General features: G+C 46.1%; 1 protein-coding gene across 2 annotated transcripts; it reads left to right on the plus strand.

Annotated features, from left to right (window-relative positions):
- The first annotated feature begins 181 nt into the window (after positions 1-181).
- Positions 182-22,217, plus strand: LOC149342326 (uncharacterized). Of its 2 annotated transcripts, none has more exons than XM_089544619.1 (7): positions 182-534; positions 3,025-3,247; positions 6,001-6,126; positions 7,477-8,117; positions 11,549-11,843; positions 15,515-15,604; positions 21,969-22,217. In XM_089544619.1, the coding sequence occupies exons 2-7, from the start codon at positions 3,085-3,087 to the stop codon at positions 22,064-22,066; spliced, it is 1,413 nt and encodes a 470-aa protein (XP_089400745.1). In that variant the 5' UTR covers positions 182-534; positions 3,025-3,084; the 3' UTR covers positions 22,067-22,217. The 2 variants fall into 2 exon arrangements, with proteins under 2 accessions (XP_089400745.1, XP_089400744.1); XM_089544618.1 differs by having other exon boundaries at positions 183-474.
- The last annotated feature ends 343 nt before the right edge of the window (positions 22,218-22,560 follow it).

Below are 22,560 nucleotides of genomic sequence, written 5' to 3' on the forward strand. Positions count from 1 at the left end.
ATACGCATGTCGATACGAAAGTTGGAAACCCCAGGCGCTTAGGACGCCAGCAGCTACGTTCACTGCTCACATTAAACTAATTTAAGAATTCACTTCAAGTAAACTATGGTTATCTCTTATTTTAAATGTGTATGAGCAATACTGAGCATAAAATTAAGTAGGTTGCGCACTATTGTACGAACAAAATGCGCCACAAGGGGGCTTCTCATTGGCCTTCTGCTTCAGATTTGTTAATATTTATTATAAACAACTGCGCCTCGCATATGCTTGTGTTACTTACTTGGAGATTAGATCTTTTATTCTAACGCAAGTGTTACTAGCCACGGAATGCCAGTGTTTCATTTGTTTAACAGTGGCGCTGTGTGACCCAGCTTTAGTGGGTGTAAGCGGCCATTTTATCGTCAGGGTGTTTTCCTTTTTCGCGGAAAGTTGGTCATCGCCGACTCATCGCGGCCAAAATGACATAACGTTAAGGTAAGTGCGCGTCATGAACGAACGTCGATGCTCTACATATGCCATGTGATACTCCAAAAGGCAAGTGTAGGCATCTGCACCGAGTTTAATAACCCTAGGCAGCGCAAACACGCACGGATTTTGTGCCGTACGCACCAGCCGCACTGATTACAGTTTTCATCGTCGTGATGATATGTTCATGTTCGTCACGGATCCTAGTGGACTTGTCATGTCTCAAAGGTTCGGATAATTTGTACAAGTTCGTAACAGTGCTGCGAAAAAACACTGACATGCACTAATCTAAGCAGAGGAAATGTACGGCTCCGTTTGCCGGATGTAAATACGTGACATCTTTTCGGGTTTATGTGTGGCGTGAAGGGTCAAAGTAGCTTAAAAGAGTGAATTCTTATGTGTGTGTTGACTTTTGGTGCAACGATACTCTGCAGAAGCGATGGAAGATTCCAAGAGTCTGACAAAGCTTTTGCGCTGAGCTGTCGGCATAGATTAATAGCGTCCAGAGTTTTACTGGTGAGAGTTCAGAGTTACATAGCTATTGTTCGGATGTGTTACACAGCCTAACTTATTTTCGTTATTGCAAACCTTCATGTTGGATAAGTGTCGCCCGTACTGTTATCAGTGTGCGGTTAGCGCCGGAAGGGGCAATGACGCCGTGTAAACAGTTGCTGCGAACACTCCCCGTATGCCCTCGCAGATCGAGTCCGTTAGCACTTCGCACCACTTCCGGATAGGACGGCCGTGTCGCGAGCTTTTACTGTTGGCTGCGATCACCTGCGAGTTTTTGCTTGCAGCATGGCTTTGTGCCACGGCACAGTTTTTACCCTGTCGGTTGTAGCCCGTAACCGTTGCTGCCCTGCGTATAATGTATTTCTACATGCTCCGGCCTTTAATCTACAAAGGTGATATCGCGTTTTTGTTAAGCTATCGGAAACTCCGCGTTCTGCATACCGTGTACTGGAGTATTTTCAGTTATGTGGGTGAGATGCGCCACATGAATAAAGTTGCACTGAGCACACTAGCCCGAGGAGTTCGTTAATACCAAGTAACGTGTATAATGCTTCCTCATTCAGTTTACTTACTTTTGCTTGCAGACATATGTATGCTGACATTTGGTATTGCAACAACCAACATATGACAATGACAGTGCTTGTTTCTTCTTGTCGACGTCGTGCAGTGCATCTTAATATTTAGCACTGCAAGTGTGTTTGCTACTACAGTGCGTGCTGGTGCAGTGCTCCACAAGATCAGCGTCGCTTGTTTTTGAGCGCATCTGATGGTGACATGGTGGTGTGACATTTCAGATGGTACTGCCGTGGAAAGATTGCATATGACTAAATAAAATCTCACAGGGGCCTATCTCTCTTGGTGAAAACAGTGATAACCTGGCGATTGAGTATTTATCCTTTGGTCCAGAGCAGGTAACATACCACAATGTCACCAACTCCACTCCGGTTTTGTGCCAGCTGCTCTCAACAGTAGGAATGTTGCTAGTGAAAATTGTGGCGTAACCATTGATTACATGTGCTTGTTAAGCAGTACTTAGGTTTTAGCGATACATCTATTGCATCACCAGTATTTGCTGATGCATGCTTTGCCCACGTGGCTTAGTGGTGTTTGGCTCGCTTGTGGATAATGCATTGTAGTGAATGAAAAGGTGGGGTGGGTAAACTAGGTGCTTGCTAGACGAGGGTAGAAGTGGAAGAGAACTTCTACCCTGAGTGATTGTCTTACCCGTTGCTGCACAAACACAGCTCGAACTTAATTCTTTGAAGATGTTGCGTAATAAGGCGGGGCAAGATGATAACGCATACAACACACTTGGTTTCAACTTCTGTTTTAAGAAAGTACTCTCATTGTCTAATGCTATCATGGAGGATAGTGATACATAATACAGAAAAGGTGCCCAACGAACATTAAAAGGCGTCAATGCGTTTGTCAAAATTTTTGAATGCTTTAGTTTATTTATTAGTGCAGATGCGGTTCATTGAAGCATTAATTGAAACGATAAATGATAACCTACCACTTCATTCCAGCATTAGTTAACACAAGGCACATAAAAACAAGACAACTGCAAACCTGCAAAGCACTATGCTCTGTTTCATACGTCTGGCGCAACGTTGTGAAAGGTACGGAAGTAGTGCGCATGAAAAAATGAAGAGAGCCGTGTTACTCCGTGCTTGTTTTGTGGCCGAGTGATGTAAGGCACGAAAAAAGAGTGTGCCATCAGCAGTAAAAGCGCATGTTATCAAGCTCATGACATATGTATCATGTAATAAGCCTGCAGACAAAGCATTTACTATCTTTTACTCACCTCAAGGAACACACTACTTTTTCATCCCGGATGTAGGCTGCACAAACAAGAGCACTGGCTTTGACAGCATTGAACCTGATATATGAAATGGAGTGTAATTTCCAGCCATTGATTGTTGGTGTATGAAAAGGGTGGGAGGGGGGGGTGTCCTGTGTTAGTTCCCTTTCTGTTTCACTAGAATACTTGCAGCTTGGGCCTTACAGATGACCTGCACTGGATGCTTGCTTTTGCTTTTCCTTCAGGTGCACATTAGTTAACTTGAGTTTTTAGTTGCACTGCTGCCGGCATTGAAGTGACCAGCCATGCCTCCACCTCCGCCTCCTCCCCCCATGGGAGGCTTGGGGCCACCCAAACCTCGCAACACGGCTGCTGCACCAGACCGGTCAGCCCTGCTGTCGGAGATTCGTGGCGGCGCCATTCTAAAGAAGGCAGTTACTAATGACCGCAGTGCACCTATTATTGATGGTAAGGCATCCGCTTTGTTGAGGGCGACGGGGGCACATTGTTTTGTTGTTTCATTGACTGTTAGCAAATGCCTGCATGAATGCATGGCTTGCTTTTCACTGACCTTTCTCAGCGAGCTGACGACGACTTAGTGAATGGAAGTTTCTCCAGTTCAGTATTTTACACTGTCATTTCTTCACGGGGATTCATTGTGCATAGTTTGAGGATGCATCTGACGTATATGTGGTTCAAGTGTTATGAATATGTCCTTCATCATATAGGTCAACCTTCTAGCCTGAGGGACTGGAAAAGAAAAAGAATGATGGAATGCCGTATTGGTAGATCAATGGAAGGTGACCGGCACAGCGCGTCACATATCAGAGCTGTAGCAATGCAGTCCGAAACTTCTCACTAGAGAGGCAGTACTACTTGCTTCTTTATTGCCTGATGCACTTTTTGGTGACATCGATATTGGGCATGCTATCACTCAATTTTTTGATGCCTCCATACTTAAGATTGTGTCTCGGAGAATGGTCACTTCATTCTGAAGGCATAACTCGCTGCAGTGCTGTGAGATGGGAAGAAGTTTTAGTTTTTACGACGGTGCCTCTGAAAGTGCCTCTGAAGTGTGCAGTCGATCTGCTGAAGGCAAGGTGGGGTTTGATTCTTATCTTTGTGTTGGCCTTCAGATGTTGAGCTGGGTGAGCTGGAGTTATCTGAGAATTCTTTGTACAGCCCTCTTGAAAGAAGAAGGGGCACAAGAAATTATTGCAAGGTAATGATGGCAGAAACTCCTATAGTTTGTGGAAGCTTGAAGGCAGCCAAACGCAAGAGTTTCTCAAGAAGTGTCATTGACATTGTTCCCCCTCCTCTTCAGATTTTGTACCCAGGTTTGCATTTTGCCTTGACTGTGATTTGCACATCGGTGGACCCCCGAGTTTGGATAGCTTGACTGAAATATAGGTTGATCTATATGCAAGTAGATACAGTAGCTTCAGTTGTCATTAGACGATCTTTCTGCCAAGGTAATCTTTGGCTTTTCATTTGCTACTGGATCTGTTCAACGGCGGTAGGAGGGATGTCTTGGTAGTGTTTTTACCTTCTTCTGCCTCTAACTTCACATCCTTTCAAAATGCGTCCCCGGCCACCAGCACATAAAGGGGAACAAACTCCTGCCCTTGCTCATCCCTGAGTAATGCTCAACTGTCCAGGCCATTCCTGTCATCATAAATGTGGCAGCTACCCTGACAATGCACACGCACATTGGCCCTGCCCATGCTTCACTCAGTCACTGCACTATCTCCTCTGCAAATAATCACACACCTTGGTCTCCTAATTCCTAGATAGCTGGACTACTCATCCTGCTGCACTCAGCTCAACACTATGGCCACTTTTGGTTGCCCACTGCACCAAAGCTGGGCCTTGCGCTCCACTAGCCTGGTCAACATTTGCCTGCTTCCTAATTCTATGAATGGAAAACTTGAGTTGTTGGACAACATATTTTCTCCTGCTTTTCCTTCAGCTTCTGTGATGAAGGACTGTCTTGAAGCATGCCAAATTGTATTTATTTCAAAGACCTTCCTGTCTAGTTTTGGTTGTCTTTCTTCAGACAGCCTTTCTTTTCGTAGTATTCTGCACCTCAAGTCTGTGGCTGTAAGTGTAAAGGTCTTCTAGTAATATGCGTTGTGGGGCTAGTTGGTTCATACTCAGATTTCTTTTATGCGCACAGAAAGACGACACAATAAGACAAGGTAGACAGGACGGTCTACCTTGTCTTATTGTGTCGTCTTTCTGTGCGCATAAAAGAAATCGAAGGTCTTCTACTTTCATGTGATTTTGAAGCAAGTACCTTTAGTTCCTCCATTAGTTGACAATGATGTTTTTCATGAAAACAAAGCATTTTGAGCACATTTTTCATGCATGGCTGTTGCAAGGTTTGTAAATTTCTATTTTGGTTTGCCTACTAGCATTTGGTCTACCATACTTGCAGTGTTGCATAGTCAGTGAATTTTGTGGGTGTAGTGGGCATATTTATTTCGATCTGTGAGCGTCTTGCAATGCACATAATTGTGGCAATTTTTTTGCCATTGGCTAAACCTTGGTGCTGTCAACTTACCATCACTCATTGCTGTTCCAGCAACAAAATATTTTGACAGTCCTTGATGTAGTGCCTGTGAGCTGGTTAAAATGAGTGCTTCTCCTGTGCAGTAGTTCGTATTGTGGACATTCGTGCCATTGGCCCCAGTATAAAGTTACTGCAGATTGCTTGTGAAAAATTGTTCTTCTCTACGTCAAATTCCTCTTTACTTTGGATCAGGACTGGCAGGCGCCACATCATCTTGAATCTTGCTCACATGTTCTGCATGACACAGAATGCTGTGTATGTTTTAGAAGTTGCTTGACATCAGACTTTGCTGAGCTTGATGGCTTTGAGCTCATTGAAGTTTTGTCGGCAACAACGCCGGGTTTTGTTGCCGACGAGCCATATACTGCTTTCGCATTAAGAATGTCATTAAGTCGTGTAACAGCCTCTTTCCTCTCTGCCTTTTCCGTTTAATGTTTGTGTGCACCCAATAATGCACCCAGTAATGCACTATTGGAAAAGGTAGCATTGGTGTTGTGTGCTTCTCTCCTTCTTATCTGTATGCTTTTTTCACACTGGGTATGTCCACAAAGGCTGTGCACTACCCAAACCCATGCCTTTGCTCAGGGCTTGTGGAGAGCCATATAACAAGCTGTTTTGTCCCTCACCCCTATTTTTTTTTGCCCTTCAGGTGGCAAGAAAGGAGGCTCTTCTGCGCCATCGAATGGTTCTGGAAAGGTTGCCGCTCCTCCTGGTTTGGCAGGGCTCTTTGCTGGTGGAATGCCAAGGTTACGGCCCACAGGAAATTCAGCACCTGGTTAGTGTCTGCATTTGCCATACAGCAAACTTTCAGCCTCCTCTGCGGTGGAACTCTTGTGCTAAGTGTGCTATTAACCAGTGTTTTCTTGCAAAAAAGAAACCTGCATATGGCTCTGTTTGAAGAATTTGGTGCTTATGTATACCATAGTAGTCTACAATTAAATAGAGCAAGCAGACCTTTTGTCAGGGTCAGAGATGGGTTGGAAATGTGCATTCCTGCCTTTTTTCCTGTGAGGTGAGGTGTGATGCAAGGAGGTTAAAAAGTTTTTTTCGTGTGTCATGACACTTTTGGTACCACTGGAAAACTGCAGTGTCAGTGTCGGAAGAAACTAGTTACAGGTGGCATCACAGTGTAATTTTATGGGGTGCTCAGGCTCCGGAAGTAGCTGATGATGCAGCATCCTTGTGTTTTACTTGCTGAAAAAGATGGTAGAAGTGCGTAGTGGCCAAGCCTGCCATTGACAGAACCAAAATGGAAGCAAAAGTTGTGTTGGTTTGTCATTTATAGTATAATGCATAATTTTTGTATGGTACTTTTTCTTGACGCTTTCTTGATTTGGTCTGGTTTATGGGGTTTAACGTCCCAAAGCGACTCAGACTATGAGAGACGCCGTAGTGGAGGGCTCCGGAAATTTCGACCACCTGGGGTGGTGTGCAGGGGTGGTGTGCACTGACATCGCACAGTACACGGGCCTCTAGAATTTCTCCTCCAAAGAAATTCAACCGCCGTGGCCGGGATCGATCTTGACGCTTGCTTAGGAAAATTCTGTTATGATTAAGAGCCATGGCAGGCTTTTGCTTGTACTTGTTTATCGGAGGGCATGACAGAGCATCCGAAAATTTTTATCATGCTACGTTCTGTGTCAGCAGATCAACCGCACCTCTCTAATTGTTCACATATGCTGTTTCCTTTCGGATCACAATGCTGACAGCTGTCACTGCTTCTCCACTGTGCCATGCTGTGTGGCGACCTTGAATGGAATGCTCGCGCTAGCTGTGTTATAGGTTTTACTAAAAGAAACTTTTTTTCGGCATTCTTTTTGGCTTAAATATTGTTGCCCATTTTGGTAGCTTCACTTTTTTGCTTTCCACGAGTGCGTGAAATGAAAGGCTTGTGGAATAGTAAGATTGATTTGTTATACAGTTGAGACGTGAGGCGCACAATTACAAGCACTCTAAAAGTAGCCTACCAGTCACGTGTGATACAAAATCCTGCACCACGCCTCCCGTCTTCTTCGCTTTTTGGTTGAACCAGGTCAACTCCTAAGTCAGCAGGAACTTGAAAGTTGTTGGCAACTCTGAGCACTGACGCAGTATTTATTTTTCGTGTCTGGCCCTTTGTTTGCAGGGGCTGGACATTCATCATCTGCTGCAGGCAGCGCACCATCTGGCCCTCCTCCCCGACAGCCTCCTTCTTCTAGTCCTGCGCTGGGTGGTAGACCGCAGCACCAGCCACAGTTGCCCAGTGAAACACCGCCGGTCCGCCGTGCCCCTGCCCCGTTCCCTGCAGATGTGAGCCCACGCGGCCCGCCCCCCGCCCCTCCCCCGTCAAGCCACAAGCCCAGCCTCAATGCCATGGCCACAGCAGCGACTGACAGCGGTCCCGCCCCGGCAGCAGGCCGCAGTAGGACGGGCCCTCCGCTCCCGAGCAAGCCCCCGGGGGTGACAAGGTCCGCCTCCCAGTCGAGCCTCGGGGGCGGGGCCAAGCGGCCCCTGCGGGCACCCGCTGTCAAGCCCCCGCCGCCACCCAAGAGTCCTGCTGTGGTCACCACGGCGGTGGCGAGTACGGCCTCCAAATTTGGCACTGTGGCAGGCAGCCGGTTGGCGGTGCCCAATGCTGCTCCTCCCTTGGCCCGTAGGCAGAGCTTTGGTGCCCCAGACTCTCGGGATGGCACTGACCTGCCGGGAGGACCCCAGCTCAAGCCTACAGGCCCTCCGCCTCCGCCGCGCAATGTCAGCGTGCCCAGCAACCTACACCAGGCGCACAAGGTTTGCTGCGTTGTCTTTGCGCATTTTTTTCCGGAAGCAGTGTCCCGTGGCTGTTGCTATGGCTTTGGCTGATTCTGACTGTTCAGAGAGCTAACACTACAAATGTTGCAATTTACGTCTGATAGCATTCGGCTTTACATGATTCCATTTTTTTAATGACAATACACTTCTGTGCACTTCTGTTTTCACATATGGTCAATTTTTATCAATTCAGCCTAGTCAGAACTGGAAAAATCAACTGTGATAGTCCAAAGCTTGAATCAAATATGCGTTCAATATTTGCAGTGTTAACAATTAAGCCTTTGTGTGCTTGAGAAATTTGGTGATAGTATTCTCTGTTAGCGCTTGTAGGCGAGCACAAAAGAAATGACCTTGCGATATTGATATTGGCTGTAAAAACGGGTCATTATGCTCTTGGTGCATGAGGAACTATCTTGAGAGTTAAAATGCACCTCCTTCCTGGCAATACAAAGTTGCTTACACATAAAAGTGATGTGTGAGAGGTCAGACCCGATGCTCTGGCATCTTAAAGCTGAAACAGCTGCTAGTCACAAATAATTTTATGACTGCTGTGTGACCTGCACTTTTGTGGCACCAGGTATGTTGCAAACCATAGAGTGAGGAGGGGTGGATCTTCTAGGAAGAGACAGGAGTGCACCCTGACTTAGCAGTGAGGACAGACGACTGCTGCGCTTCTGCTGATCTCTCCGCAAACAACCGAGCGAGAATAGGCTCTGCATGACAATTGCCGCGTCTTTCCTTTCCCCATCACCTTTTCCTTCCTGCAGCGCTGAATGCAACCTAGCTCGAACGCCTGAAAACACAGTTCGAAAGCCCCTATGTGCAATTCGGGCTTTGCATGATTAGTTATTGTGCCTTTGTTGTGTCATAACCATCCCTTTGCTGTGATGAGTGCTACCCACCATTAATGCCTGAGTGTAATGTTGAGACCTGGGGACCAAAATGTTTCAGCTACCAGTCACACTATCACAGTGAAGGTATTCAAGGTGTGAACCTATGCTAAAGAGCCGGCCTTCAAAAGAGTGCATAGAGTTATTGTTGTAGAGCATCCTACACCTCATGTGGGGGGTTTGTAGGTAATTAATTTTCTTGTTATTGGCCAGCAGGGTGTGTGCTGCTTTTTCCATGTTGCTTTCAGTCTTCATTAATCCTTGCGCCGTATTCTCTAGCGGGCAGTACATCCTGCTGGATATATCCAATAACAGGATAACATGATGTGCATCAGCACTTCACTGCCATTGTTTTTCCTGATGCTTTACCGTATTTACTCGAATCTAGGCCGGCCACGATTCTAAGCCGAGACCCGAAAGTTGAAGGCCACAGAAAAAAAAAAAACTTACCTCGATTGTAGGCCGGCCGAAAAAACAACTGCGAACAAGAGGTACAGCACGCAAACGACATTTATTGTCAGGAACCCGCTCAGGCTGATCCCGGGCTGGCGTTTGGGCGAGGAGACATATGCAACGCCAGCCCGGGATCAGCCGCCGAAGTCCCGCCCGGCTTGAAGATTTGACGACTGCTCTGCAGCGAGTATAACTTTCCGCTTGAAGGCGGCACTATAATGGCACCGCCTGTTTGGTGCCATGGTGTTGGTGATAAAAACCACGCACGAAAACTTCACTGCTGCGAATGTGCTCACGCCACCGCACGAGAACAGAACAAGGCCAAAATGGCAGCCAGTGCTCATGTGTGCTTTGATCAGTATCGGCTACGGATAGCAACGGCTACAGTGCTGTCTTTCGTTGGCGTTTTGTGGGGGCGCCACCTGCGTGCTACATTTATTCGTATTTTACGAATACGAAACCTCGAAACGAAATCCTCGAATCTAAGCCGACATAAGAGTTCTACATCTCGTTTTTTTGAAAAAACTATCGGCCTAGATTCGAATAAATACGGTATGTATGCTGGAATAGGTGGCATGCTTGAATCTTGGAGCAGTGTGAAAAGAGAATTTGTGAGCAGCTTTATTGCCACTTATAGTGCTTTCAGCTGACCTTCCTATTAATTTCGGAATGACAGTCCTTTCTCACAGCAGGAAAGCATGAGCACTATTGGCGATCTTGAAGCATGACCTCAAAAAAAAAAAAAAAAAATGCAATGATCTCAGACATTTTCTTACCACCCTCTATTGAGGAGTGACTTTGATAGGTGGTTCATGTAGCCTCTCAAACATATGCATAAGAGGTCCTAGTTTGATCACAGAAGCTCCTACAGGAACATTTTGTTTGAAAATAAATTAGGGTTAATTTGTGTAACAACTAGTTTACATTTACAATCAGTATGTCGTATTGCTAATGCTGAAAGTGGGCTTCCATGGCACAAGTATCCCAGAAATTCTGTTTTGCTCTTGGGCAGCACACATACCAAGTAGTAACACTTAGCCTTCCCTTAAGAGTGCAGTGCTATAACATTAGGGATCCCCCCTGCGCAAGTACTCTTTCTCTGTTGCCTAGGCTCGGCCTGATGGCCATACCTGCAGAATTACCCATTCGCTACTTTATATTCTTAGAGCACGGGGAGTCCTCATACCACTCCTGGCTCAGTAGTGCAGCGGGTTAAGCGACACGCCAGTGCCCTGGAAGGTGGCTGTTGCAAACACAGCCACCGGGCGGGGCTTGCAAGACCCAGGTTGCTCTTCCTGAGCAACCTCTTGCAACAAATCACTAATTTAACTGCCACCTGCCATGGTGGGCTGTTTGCTTACATTCTCTGGTGAGCTGGTTGCCACCTGCCATGGCGGGCAGGTTGTGGTGATGTCACATGGTCATGTGACAAGGGAGTAATTACTCATTGGCATCCACCCAAGCGCAGCCATATTTCTACAAAGGAAAGCTATACATCTTTCTCACAAACCTCGTAGTTAAAGAAAAATTTGTCCTGGTCCGGGGTTTGAACCCGGGACCAGTTTCACCAGAGCAGTCGCTCTACCAACTGAGCTAACCGGGACGGCAAGCTTATGGTAGGGCAAGAGCGAATTGATCAATAACTCGGAAGTGGGAACAGTGTTGGTCACATGTTTAGGGGAATCCCCCAAGGTGGAGTAAATTTGTAATAAGGGAGTAAATTTACTCCACCTTGGGGGATTCTCCTAAACATTTGACCAAGGTCATGTGACCTGTGTGGCAGGTGGGCCACCTGCTTTATCGTTCCCATCTCTGATGATGCTGGATTTTCTGCAGAGTGGAAGCCTTAATGCTCGCACGTTAAAAGATTTTGTGCAAAGCATGGGGCTCTTCTACTCAGCAAAGTCTGAAAGATTCGACAGAAGAAAGGCGGAAGGACGCAGTTCACTGTTGACTGAGTTGGTAGTCTATCTGTTCCTCGGCTTAGTCAAGGATGTGTTGAAGCTAGATCTCCAACACAACATCATCTAGCCCTGTTTCAAGCAGTCGTGCTGGATGTGGTTGCAGGTACGGTCGGTGCCCCCTGCGCCCCCTGCGCGTGGCCAAGCGCCCGTGGGGCGCCCACCGCCTCCGCCAAGGGGCCAGCCACCACCCCTGCCCACCACTGCGCCCCCTCCCCTGCCCACCAGTCTCCCACCGCCCCTGCCCACCACTGCGCCTCCGCAGCTGCCCCAGAGGGGTGCCCCTCCCCAGCCACCACACCAGGCGGCCAAGCCAATGGCCCTGGTGGCCCCTACACGGCCATCGCCCACACCACCACAGAGGAGCTCTTCAGTCAGGAACTCCCTTTCAGCCTCCTCAGGTGAGAAGGAGGAGCTGCATCCGCCTGGATCTTATGTAAATCCTGTGACACCCGGCATATCGTGTATGGTACATACTGCAAAAATGTAAATGCTTATTGTTTATGCTTTCAGGTGTATATCGTTTCCTCACGTTAATGCACAAAGATGCCCTTTTTCAACGTATTGGTTAAAGCAAGGTTAAAGTACTAGTCGCCAGAGATGCAGTAAACCTGCTCAAAGATTGCTCGCTGCAAAAGCTGACCCTTACAGCAAAACAGCCTAAAATTTTTTTGGTTGTACTGCAGCATTGCCATGTGCATTGCCATGTGCAAATTAGGCATTGATTTATTGTATGTGTCTGAGTATAGTCAAACCTTTTGATAGCAAACAAGTAAAAAATTGTAAAATATTTGATATAGCAAAAATTTGTAATATAAGATTTTGTAAAAAAATACCAGCAAGAGTGGGGTAGTTTAAACAGTGGAGGGATGACAACTCAAGCGATGCTTTAAAAAGAAGCTTGGAGACCTTTTCCGAAGATTTAGCTCTGTTTCAAAGGTGCTCGCGGTGTTTCTAGAGGCAGCAAAAAAAAAAAAAAAACTAGTGTCTACGTTTTTTCCTCGCATAGCACCACCAGCATGCAGTGGCAACAGGCCAGGCACCTGTTATGGTGGCTTCCCCACATCACAACTGTGTTGCGTGAAAAAATGTATGTCAGAGTAAAAGCTATTGCCATTTTCACCGCCTCTGTGTTAACCAATGTGACCGCAGGGTGGTTACTGCAAGGCTACAGCCGTCCACGCCACTGCTTCTGGGGCGCTGTCGACGGGTGTGAGAGGCTTAATGCAAGTGCGAGTGGGAAATAGGAACACTATAGTTGGAGGCAACTCAAGAACAAAGCGGAAAATGGTAGAAAGTGGTATTGACTGATTCTCCCCCTTGACCAACCCCCTTTGACCTGCTAACATGAAATCCCAGGGGGTGGTAGATGAATGAGGAATAACCATAGCTTGTTCGGATTAATCACGACGTCATGAAAATCGGTCAACGCCATCGGCAGGAGGCCTCCTTTAAGGGGTGGGCATCTGCTGCTTTGTTCTTGAGTTGTGTCTGACTATAGGACAAAATAAAAGCCTGAACCTTGAAGTGAGCTTTTGCCGCACCGCTACCGGTCACTGAACTTGGCCTGCTTTATCACTTCACTATCACTTTTTAGCGAAAAGTCCACCGCTAGATACGTCATTTTAGAGCTAACTGTGTTTGATATAATAACATCAAAATTACATGTCTTTATTTAAAATGTTTAGTAAGAGTTCAATATAGCCAACAATTTACAATATATCATGTTTGTTATATCGAGGTTTGACTATATTTATGCGCAGTTTTATCATTCAGAGGCACTCAAATTGTCGTAATTAAAATAATTTAATTACACAGTAATAAAATTTTTTCGGGTAAATCTTCCAGCTTTATACATTTGTGCACTGTAGAGAGATGACCAACGACAAAATACTTGGAGTTTATGATTTTTCTTTCATGTTTTTGTTGCTTGGGCATTGGAGGGTTAATGACGCCATGCATCATTTTAGACTTGCACCTCTCTTCATGCGAGGCGTGCAGTGCTGTCACATTACATTTTTTATGCAGGGTGGGCATAAATGTAGCCTAAGTTTGTTTGTTTGTTTATTGTGCTTAGGGGCAGTGGTTGGGTAATCTGACTGTTGAGATAACCTTTGTTTTAGCTACTGTGAGGCACAGACAGTCTGATTTGATAATCGATGGTCGTGTTTATAGAGCGTGCCACTGCCAAGTAAGCTTTACTTCTCACGGCGTAAGCTTTATACATGTGGCCCCTCCATGAAACATGCACAAAAGTCTGTACGATGTGTGTGAGCACCATCCTGTGACAGGTGTGCAGACAGGAGTAGTTAATGCAAACGGCATCTGGTGGCTTGTTTTTGCACCAATTCCATGCGAAGCCGCAAGAACGTTGCACAGCGTGCATATGTTTTTGGGTTTCTCAGCAAGAGCTGTTTGTGTGACACTTTTTCCACTGCTGATCACTCGTTGCTCCTGCTGACCAGGCTTAGTGCTTTATCTTTTCTGTGCGATCAGGTGACCTTTCTGTACATGCAGGCCATGCCTCATACCTCGTGCGACCTTCATTGCCATCAGGCTACGGGATACATGATCGCAAGACACCGCCAAATGCTCGACATGCCTTTTGGATGCTCTGTGCGCACGTCTGTGTAGGGGGGTTATTAAAGTTAGATATAAAAAAAGCACAGTGGCAGTCTTTCAGTGGGATACCTTGACCATACTGTTAACCCTTTGAAGGTTTTTGCCGTATATGTACGGCGGTGGTTTTCTGTCCCGCAAGGTCTTTGCCGTACGGGTACGGTTTCGATCTTCCGTTTGAAATTTTGCGCCAAAAGAACAATGCGTGCTCACTGGGGGGTGCTGCCACCTCTTAGGACTTATAAGAAGTGTTTCAATTTTGTGCTGCCTTCTTACGGAGATAAGCAGAACTTATGTCTAGCTTTAGCGCGGCGGCACAGACTGTGGCAACACCCCTTTTGTAGTTTTGGTTTCGCCGCGTGATCGCAACGGAGTCGCGCGAAATTTGAGTTTTCTTTTTGTCAGCACTATCTTGCAGGGGCTGCCGAAGTTGATTTCTATCTTTATTGGCGCTGCTCTTAGCTTGCTTATCACCGTTGCTCGCGAGGTACTCTTGCCCTCTGTGGCAGCGCGCCTACGCGGTTTCGATTCCGCCGCGGGATCGCAACGGAGTCGCGCGAAACGTGTTTTCTCTTTGTGGGCACTGTTTTGCAGAGGCGGTGAAAGTTGATTTCTATCTTTATTGGTGCTGCTCTTAGCTTGCTTATCACCGTTGCTATTCTATTCTATTGAACATTTTCCAGTTGTGAGTGATGCTGTCACCAAAGTACTGTTCCTAATTTTTTTTTACTATTTATTCTCGATTATATACATTTTGTAGATTCAAGATCCGCAATAAAGTAATTTGACCACCTGGGAAAGTTTTCTTCAAAATAATTCGACACTCAAAGGGTTAAAGAAGGGGTGAAACGGGAAGAGATTAAAAAAAAAAAAAAAAGACATTTTAGACTTGCTCTCTCTGAGTTTTGTGACTTAAGCAGCATATCATAAGAATCGTAAATTTTTATTTTCTTCGTATTTCAGACACAGATTCAACCTAAAAACAATTCACTTTCCCTTTTGTGCATGCTGTCTCCACCATTTAGCAAAAATTAGCTTTTACTCAGCCTTGTAAAGGCGTGGTTGCAGGCCAGCACCCACTGTTATGATTTGTCTGTAATGAGCACTATGTGTCCAAGTGGGATTTTAAATTTTGCGATCAGTTTGGAAAAGGCATTTGTTCTTAGTTTAACTTGGCACGTCAAAGCTCTAACTTAAGTGTAGCCATCATCATCAAGCATTAAGGGTCAGGCATTTGAACTTCTGCCATCTTTGAGGAAAAATAAAAAAGAAGACATTGTGAACATGGCTCAATGTTGTCTTGCAACATCCACAGGTAGCAAGAGTTTTCCACTGCCAGTGTCAGCATTTGGCACAAAATATACGCTGCATATTTTCGCAAGATTTTGAGCTAATATGAGGTCTGTGCAAGAGTGTAACCCACGCTAAAGTTGTACATTCTTTCTTTTTCCAGGCTTTGAAAGTCGCTTCAGATTTCGTTCCATTGACGATGTTCCTGCACCCCACTACACAGAGACGAAAGATAAAAGGTACCCGAGTAAAGGTAAGCGAGAGTTGCACATTAAGCAGTGAGCATTTCTTTGGCATCAGTTTTTCCTTGCACCTCTTGTCAATACTGCAATCGAAAATCAGAGTACTTTCGGTCAAGCAGATTGGCCATATATTAGCAGTGGCAGTGTGCAATTAACTAAAAACCTGCTTAGTCACTCACTGCCCCTGAAACTTGCAAAGCACATAGTTCGTTAAGTTTGAAAATGAGCCCACCCCTCTCCTTTTATTGAACAGTGCCGTGGTGATTGTTGCATTGATCGCAGAGAAAGATGCCAGTGCTTCTTCTAGCTAAGCGGCAGGAATGGCTAAGCACAGATTTCACTCTGAGGGGCATATGGGTGCAAGTTTTGTTGTTTGAAGGAGGCTTTTTTAGTCTGTTTTCTACAAGAGAACCAAAGCTTGTGGTCGCTTGTACCCCTGTTACATGGGCGTTTTCAACGGCAGTTCAGTTGACCGTCAGTTGAACTGAACGGCAGTTAGCAGTGTTACACGGCAGCGCTAACTGCCGTTCAAATCTCAACGGTAGTTGAGTTCGACTGAGATCGGGGGTCCCAGTTGAACAGCCAACTGACAAGATGGCGTCCAACGGATAAAAAAAATTCCCGTAGTGGATTGCCTTGGCTCAGAGTGCTGCGGCATGCGCAAAGCAGCAAACTGAGAAAGCACTCCAAATAAAACTGGAGACGCATTAAACACAGGTAGACATAGCGCGTGCGTCGAGCAGTCGAAGTGAGAAAACACACACAAAAAAAACGACGACGACCAGCGAACCGACCTACACGGATAGTCTTGGCTACGAACCGACATCATCACGCTAATTTTTGCACAAAAACAAAAAAAAAATTACAAAATTTGTCGCTATAGGAAAGAATATCTACAAGGCGATCATTTACTACACACAAAGAAAAAATGTATACGCTGTTTTTCTTTATTTTCACTTCACTCTAGACGAAACGTCACGTGGTTAGTGTGCTAACTGAACTGAACTCAAAGTGCTCGTGTAACAGCAAGCGAATCTAGTTGAGTTCAACGACAGTTGAAATACTCGACTGAGGGTTAACTGAACTGGCGTTGAAAACGCCCGTGTAACACGGGTATTACAGTGGTGTGGTGCCAGAAAGGCGGAGATTCAGAGCAGGGGAAAGAGAGGCAACATGTGTTGCTAGGGGGAAAGAGCTGCGGAGACTCCTGGTCTTGCGCCTGGGAGTTACCACCATGGATGATGCCATGTTCGTACCACATCTCCTACTGGTCGGGGAGACAGGCACATAAGTGGTTCTCTTGTCTAAACTGCAATCTTGTTTGCATTCAGATTTTGAACTGTGGTAGTGATTACTGTTAGGTTTTGTTTAAAGGGACAGTGAGGAGAGCTCTATTAATATTTTTTTTTATAGCAAAATCCGATAGTTCGGCATTTCATGGCTTTGTTGCCACTTGGCCGGCAGCGAAAGATGCATTTATTTCTGAGAAATTTGGATTCGAAGTTGAAAAAGGTTTTCTCGCCGCTCAGATTCAAACGGGATTCTCCTATGACGACACAGGACTGAGTGACGTGAAACATGACGTGCACATGACGTAACGCAGACTCCGTGATTTCTGATAGCCAGCACAGCGGCCTAGGAGCAGCCGAAATGAAAGCTACCGCCGGCCGCACGTTGAAGGCATCTATCGGCTATTGCGGCCGTCGCTACCGTCGCTTCGCTTACGTTTGCACCGGCGTTTTGCCAGCGTTACGATGGATCCTGTTCTCGAAGTCGTCAACGAAGTTCTTGAAAGTAGACATCTTTAGCATACCATGTACCTTGTTACCGTTAGCGGAATACCGGGAGCCCGCCTATAGCCGGTGAGCAGGCGCTGATTGGTCCCGATGCTGCACGGGCGCGCGTAGCTGCCGGGTACGTGTCGCCATCTGGCGACGTCAAGGAGATTTATGCATGCATTGGCTGCGCCTCAGTGATTCGTGGCTCCTCGTGTCCGAGTGTTTCTAAAACCATTGGTTCTGGCAACACTGTTTGTCCTATGACGTCATCACGCTTGTACTTGCGAGTTTGGCCTGTGGCGGCGATACCTGTATTTTGGTTCTTGCTCTTTTCTACGTTACAAGAGCTTTGTTGTCAGTATGAGTGGCGTTTTTGTAATCAGGAGCTGGTATTCTGTCGATATAACCCAACTTCAATTTTTCCTCAGTGTCCCTTTAATGGCATGACTGGCAGTCAGTTTGCAGCGTCCGTTTGCACCTCGCTCAACAGCTATCGTGCTTGTCCTTCCGTCGTAGATTTCTTGTATTGATGCCAGGTGCAGTTGAGTGTGAGAAGATGGAGGGCTTCACAGTGACAAATAATGGCATGCCTTTGTTCTGTTGATATTCCTCTCCTCTTTGTCACGCTAAGCATGACTGAGCTTGAATACCCATGCCTTTCCTCTCCTCATAACCACCGTGAACGTTCATACTAAATGCACTCCTGCATTATTGAAGGGGCACATGCGTAGAATGGCAGCACCGACGGAAACCCTAGCATTCTCTTGAGGCTATGTCTTTGTCTACTACTTTCTTGTCTCCTTCGAGGCTCACCTGGGTCTTCTAAATTTCTGTGCACTGACAGAAAAACTATGAACATGACAGACACCAAGGGCCACAAATGTAGTTGTTAAATGTATTTCTGAATTTTAAAAAATATCGCATTCTTCACTGTGACATTGCTTCAAAGGAGCAGTCTTTCATGGCTGAAGCTGTTATGGCAGTTTCTTTTGTTGTACTAGTAGTAAACTACGCAGATATTTTCAGTGCTTGTTTCCCCATCAGCCACCCTTCAGCAAAATTTGGCATCACTGTTCCTTTGGATGAGTTTTCGCAGTTTTGGTGGGAATAGCCCAAACTTTCCACGGACCAGGTGGGAATAGCCTTCTAAATGCACGCGCTGTGGCCTCCGTGATCAGCTCCGGCTGCGAGCAAAAGTGCGCTTGATTGCGGAGTCCACGCACGCGCACAGGAGCTTCCAAGTGCCGTCCATAGATGGCGCCTGAGGCCGCGGTCATGATCATCATCATTGTAAACTTTTTTTCCACCACGACCTCCCGCCATCCACATCCACATTGACATCAGCATCGCCAGCGTAGAGAAAGATATTGTCGCCAGCTCCAGCCTTTTGTTGTTTTTGTGGCGTGTTAGTGTGCTCGCCGTAGTTGGGGTGGTTGCAGCTTTCGTGTGCTGCTGCCAAGCTTTGGTATTTAAGCACAAGCGCCTTAATAGCTACATGGCTGGGAGTTAGCTCTCGAACACACAAGCGTGCGGCGGGCAGGAAATTCGACGCGGCCGAGGAGTGCGTCCGACGATGGTGCAACCGGAAGGATGCATTGAGAAGCACAAGCTGCAAAAAGCCCGCTTTCCAAGGCAAGCCGTGTGAGTTTCCGTAAATGGAAGAAGTGCTGCTCTCTTATGTGATGGAAGTGCGTAACAATGGCTACGCGTTGACAGCGGACGTGCTACGCAGCTTCTTGAAGGATGAGCGTGCACCAGAGCACAGCACCAGTTAAGAGTCGAAATACTCGGCGAGTGACAATTGGATGCAGAATAAATGCCATTCATTCTGTGATTGGTGTGTTTTTACTTAAAAAAAAAAATTTTTTTCCGCAAATCGCGTGTATGGGCCGCACCCCGAAATTTGGCCCTCGAATCTGGAAAAAAAAGTGTGGCCCTTACACGCGTTTATACAGTAACTTTTGAGCTGATACTTTCACTTCAAAAAAAAAAAATGTCAATTAGCATTTAGCACGAGGTCTGAGCAGCTTTTTTTTTCTAGTGCTCACAGAATTCAGTCTGCATTTGCATTATCCTTAACAAGGACGAAATTTTGCAACACATTCGATCCGCCAATGGCAACGGCGAAAGTAGCTGTACTCCGTTTCATACACAGCAGGCAACGCTGTCAAATCTAGCGCGCCTGTTCGCGCAGGCTAAGTTCGCACGAAAAAAGTAGTTCGTAATACAACCAAAGCTAACACAAACACATTTTGTAGCGACAAATCTTAAGTGCCGTGACTGGCACCTCCTGGACTTCGTTTTACCTCTTGCCACATTTTCGCCCTGTGACTCGTCGAGATTTCGAGAAGCAAAAAGTACATGTGGCGGTATGATATGCGGTTGGTAGGGCGAATCGCTTCTACAAAATCCGCGCCCAAAAAGTAGTTCACTCTCCGTGAAAATTATGGCCAGAGAGCCCGAACACTGAGCTTCTTACAGCTTCGACCGTGATTTTCAATGCTACCACATCTTTTTATGCCGCTCTTTGTATTTGTTGAAACAATGACCAGAGTTTCGAGAAGAACGAATGATGCGTGGCGGAGTAATATGGTTTCGTGGATGCACTACTTCAGCAGCCTCCGCAGCGTTGCCTGCTAGTATGTATGAAACGGAGTATAGGATCTCTTTCTTGCATTATTTTTTTTAAATGCTTCGCCCCGTCGCATTATTGCAGTGCAGGGAAGCCAGTGCAGCGGTTGAATGCTGTAGCATTCTTGCTCTTCATGTTGCATTCTCCAGACACCACCCGCTCGCATGTATGTGCATCACTGTAGTTTTCAGATGCTTCACCCCCGTAGCCCTGGGGCGCTGTGAAGAATTGGCTGAGTTTCTCTGTCCTCACGTCGCTTTCTATCTGAATGGCTCATTCATATGTTCGAGGAGTTTTTTTTTTATGCTTCTCCCCTTTGCACCTATGCTCTGAAGAAAAGAAACCGCAGTGGGAAACTGCAGCTGCATTCCAGCTCTTCATGTCGCGTGCTCTTAGGTTCGGCCCACTCTTATGTTTGCGCATGTGTGTTTGGTCGCTTAGCATGCTACTTGACCAGAATTTGACGAATTTCGGATTCATGCCGAACATCGGTAGCAAGCTTCATGAATGCTTGTTAGAGGCTCTTGGGAACAGCGTTTGACGCAACATGCGTTGAGTTCTCTGCAGGCTGCTCTCTTTCCTCTGCCTGTGAGGGCCTTATGGAGTTTGGGATAAAATCGTGATAGTTTTGCTGAGACGTTTGCTTTTTTTTTTATTCACTGTTTAAGGTCTGCTAGGAGCACCTCTTAGCATTTCAAAAGCTGCTGTTTAGCAGAGCATCCTAGAGGAGTCTGAGGAGCAACATCAGTTTTGACATCATCGAAATTGCTCATCGAAATTACTCAATTTTATCAGACGGCACCTCAGTTTCTCCCCTTCTTCCATTTGCAGCCTAGCCTACAAAACTTTCGTCTGCACCAAACTAGAATTTGCATCCCCAATTTGGAATCCACATCTAGCCTACTTAATTTACAGTCAAGAAGCCGTCCAAAACCGTGCAGCCCGCTTTATTACCTCCAACTATGACATCCGCTCCAGCATTATGAATATAAAATTATCTGTCGACATCAAGCCTCTTGCACATAGGCTAAAAATTGCCCGTTTATCGTTGTTCCTTAAATTGTACTATTGTCGTCCCTCACTTTGAGGCTATTCTGATCCCTCCCCTCCGAACATTACGCCATCTTTTCAACTCTCTGAGCATTTTATGGCTCCTCTAACGCATTTAACAAGTCATTTCTGCCTCTTGCCATTGAAGAATGGAATTCATTACCCGAATGCATTGTAATTGAATGCGATGCTTTTAAATTCCAGCAAATGCTGTCTCCATACTTAAAATCCTAATGTTGGGTAATTGCTGCCTTTGCATTTGTTTTTGTGTTGTCATTGTGTGCTTCACTGAACCTGTCTGCTTGTATCCCGCCAAGCAACGAATGTTTTGCTGTTTTTGACATTCCAATGACCCCCCCTTATGTAATTTGCACCCCTTTATTGGTGCAAAAATATGGAATACCCTTCCCCACGAAGTAAAATACGCTCAAAATTTCACTCCTACAGCAAAAAAATTCTTTCGGCACATACATACTAAGAACTAACGCTTACTCAACCTGCTGCGCGTATTCATTTTTATTATTATTATTATTTCTTTTTTGGACATAGACGATGTTTTTCATATTATAGAGTTGTTCCGTGTAATGTTTTTTTTTCTCCCATTTCTGCACTTGTATTCATACACATGTATCTAACCCGCTGTTACAAGTTCTAATTGCATTGTACTGGAGTGTCTGTATGATTGTATTTCATTTTTTGGACCCATGACTAGCCTACGGCTACGGGTCCAGACAGTGTTGGACACATCTTTGTGTATTTTTAAATGTAAATAAAGAATTTGAATTTGAATACCCCTCGCAGAGGTCTTTAAGGACTAATAAATTATGGTGATGACGACAGCTGAAAGGGCAGGCTGCAGATAAGTAATGTCGATTTATCCTCCCTGAATGAATTTCTTCGCCTTTTTTCCTTCAGCGGCGACGAAGCAGAACCATCAACGCCAGGCTCCCCTGCCCCCCATGCCGCTGCACGCTGCGAGCAGTGGCCTCGTGCCGCACCAGACCCCCGTCTGACCGCAGGCCAGGGGTGCAGCGCACGCAAGTCACAACTGGGAGACTGCAGCTCGGAGCAGCCCTTCAACGCAACCAGGGTCCAGAGCCCTCCTGTCGTCGGGGGCCGGGGAAGCTCGACGTTACGTTGGTCCCGCTTTGTTACTGGACACCGCCACAAGGGAGAGCCACAAGGATGTTCGGGAACAAATGCACCGCGGAGACAATGGACAGCACTGCTGGCATTGCCACTTTTTGCTGTGACACAAACACACGTCTCTGTTTTGCATTGCGTTGTTGCGTCACCATGTCGTTCCAGGTGCTTTGTTGAGGCTTGTCATTTTTGGTTAGTATGATGACTCCTCCCCCCCCCCCCCCCCCCTTTGTTTTTTGTTTCTTTTTTGTGCTTTTCTGCTCCTTAGCTTCCAAGGTAAAACTAGTGTATCAAAGAGGCGTAGCAAGAATCGGCACCTTGCTTGCGTGTGCTGCTGCTTCAGGATGGTGCCGTGTTGAATGTG

This window comes from Amblyomma mixtum, chromosome 5 (genome assembly GCF_055824585.1).
Source record: "Amblyomma mixtum isolate Tamu chromosome 5, ASM5582458v1, whole genome shotgun sequence".
Lineage (NCBI taxonomy): Eukaryota > Metazoa > Arthropoda > Arachnida > Ixodida > Ixodidae > Amblyomma > Amblyomma mixtum.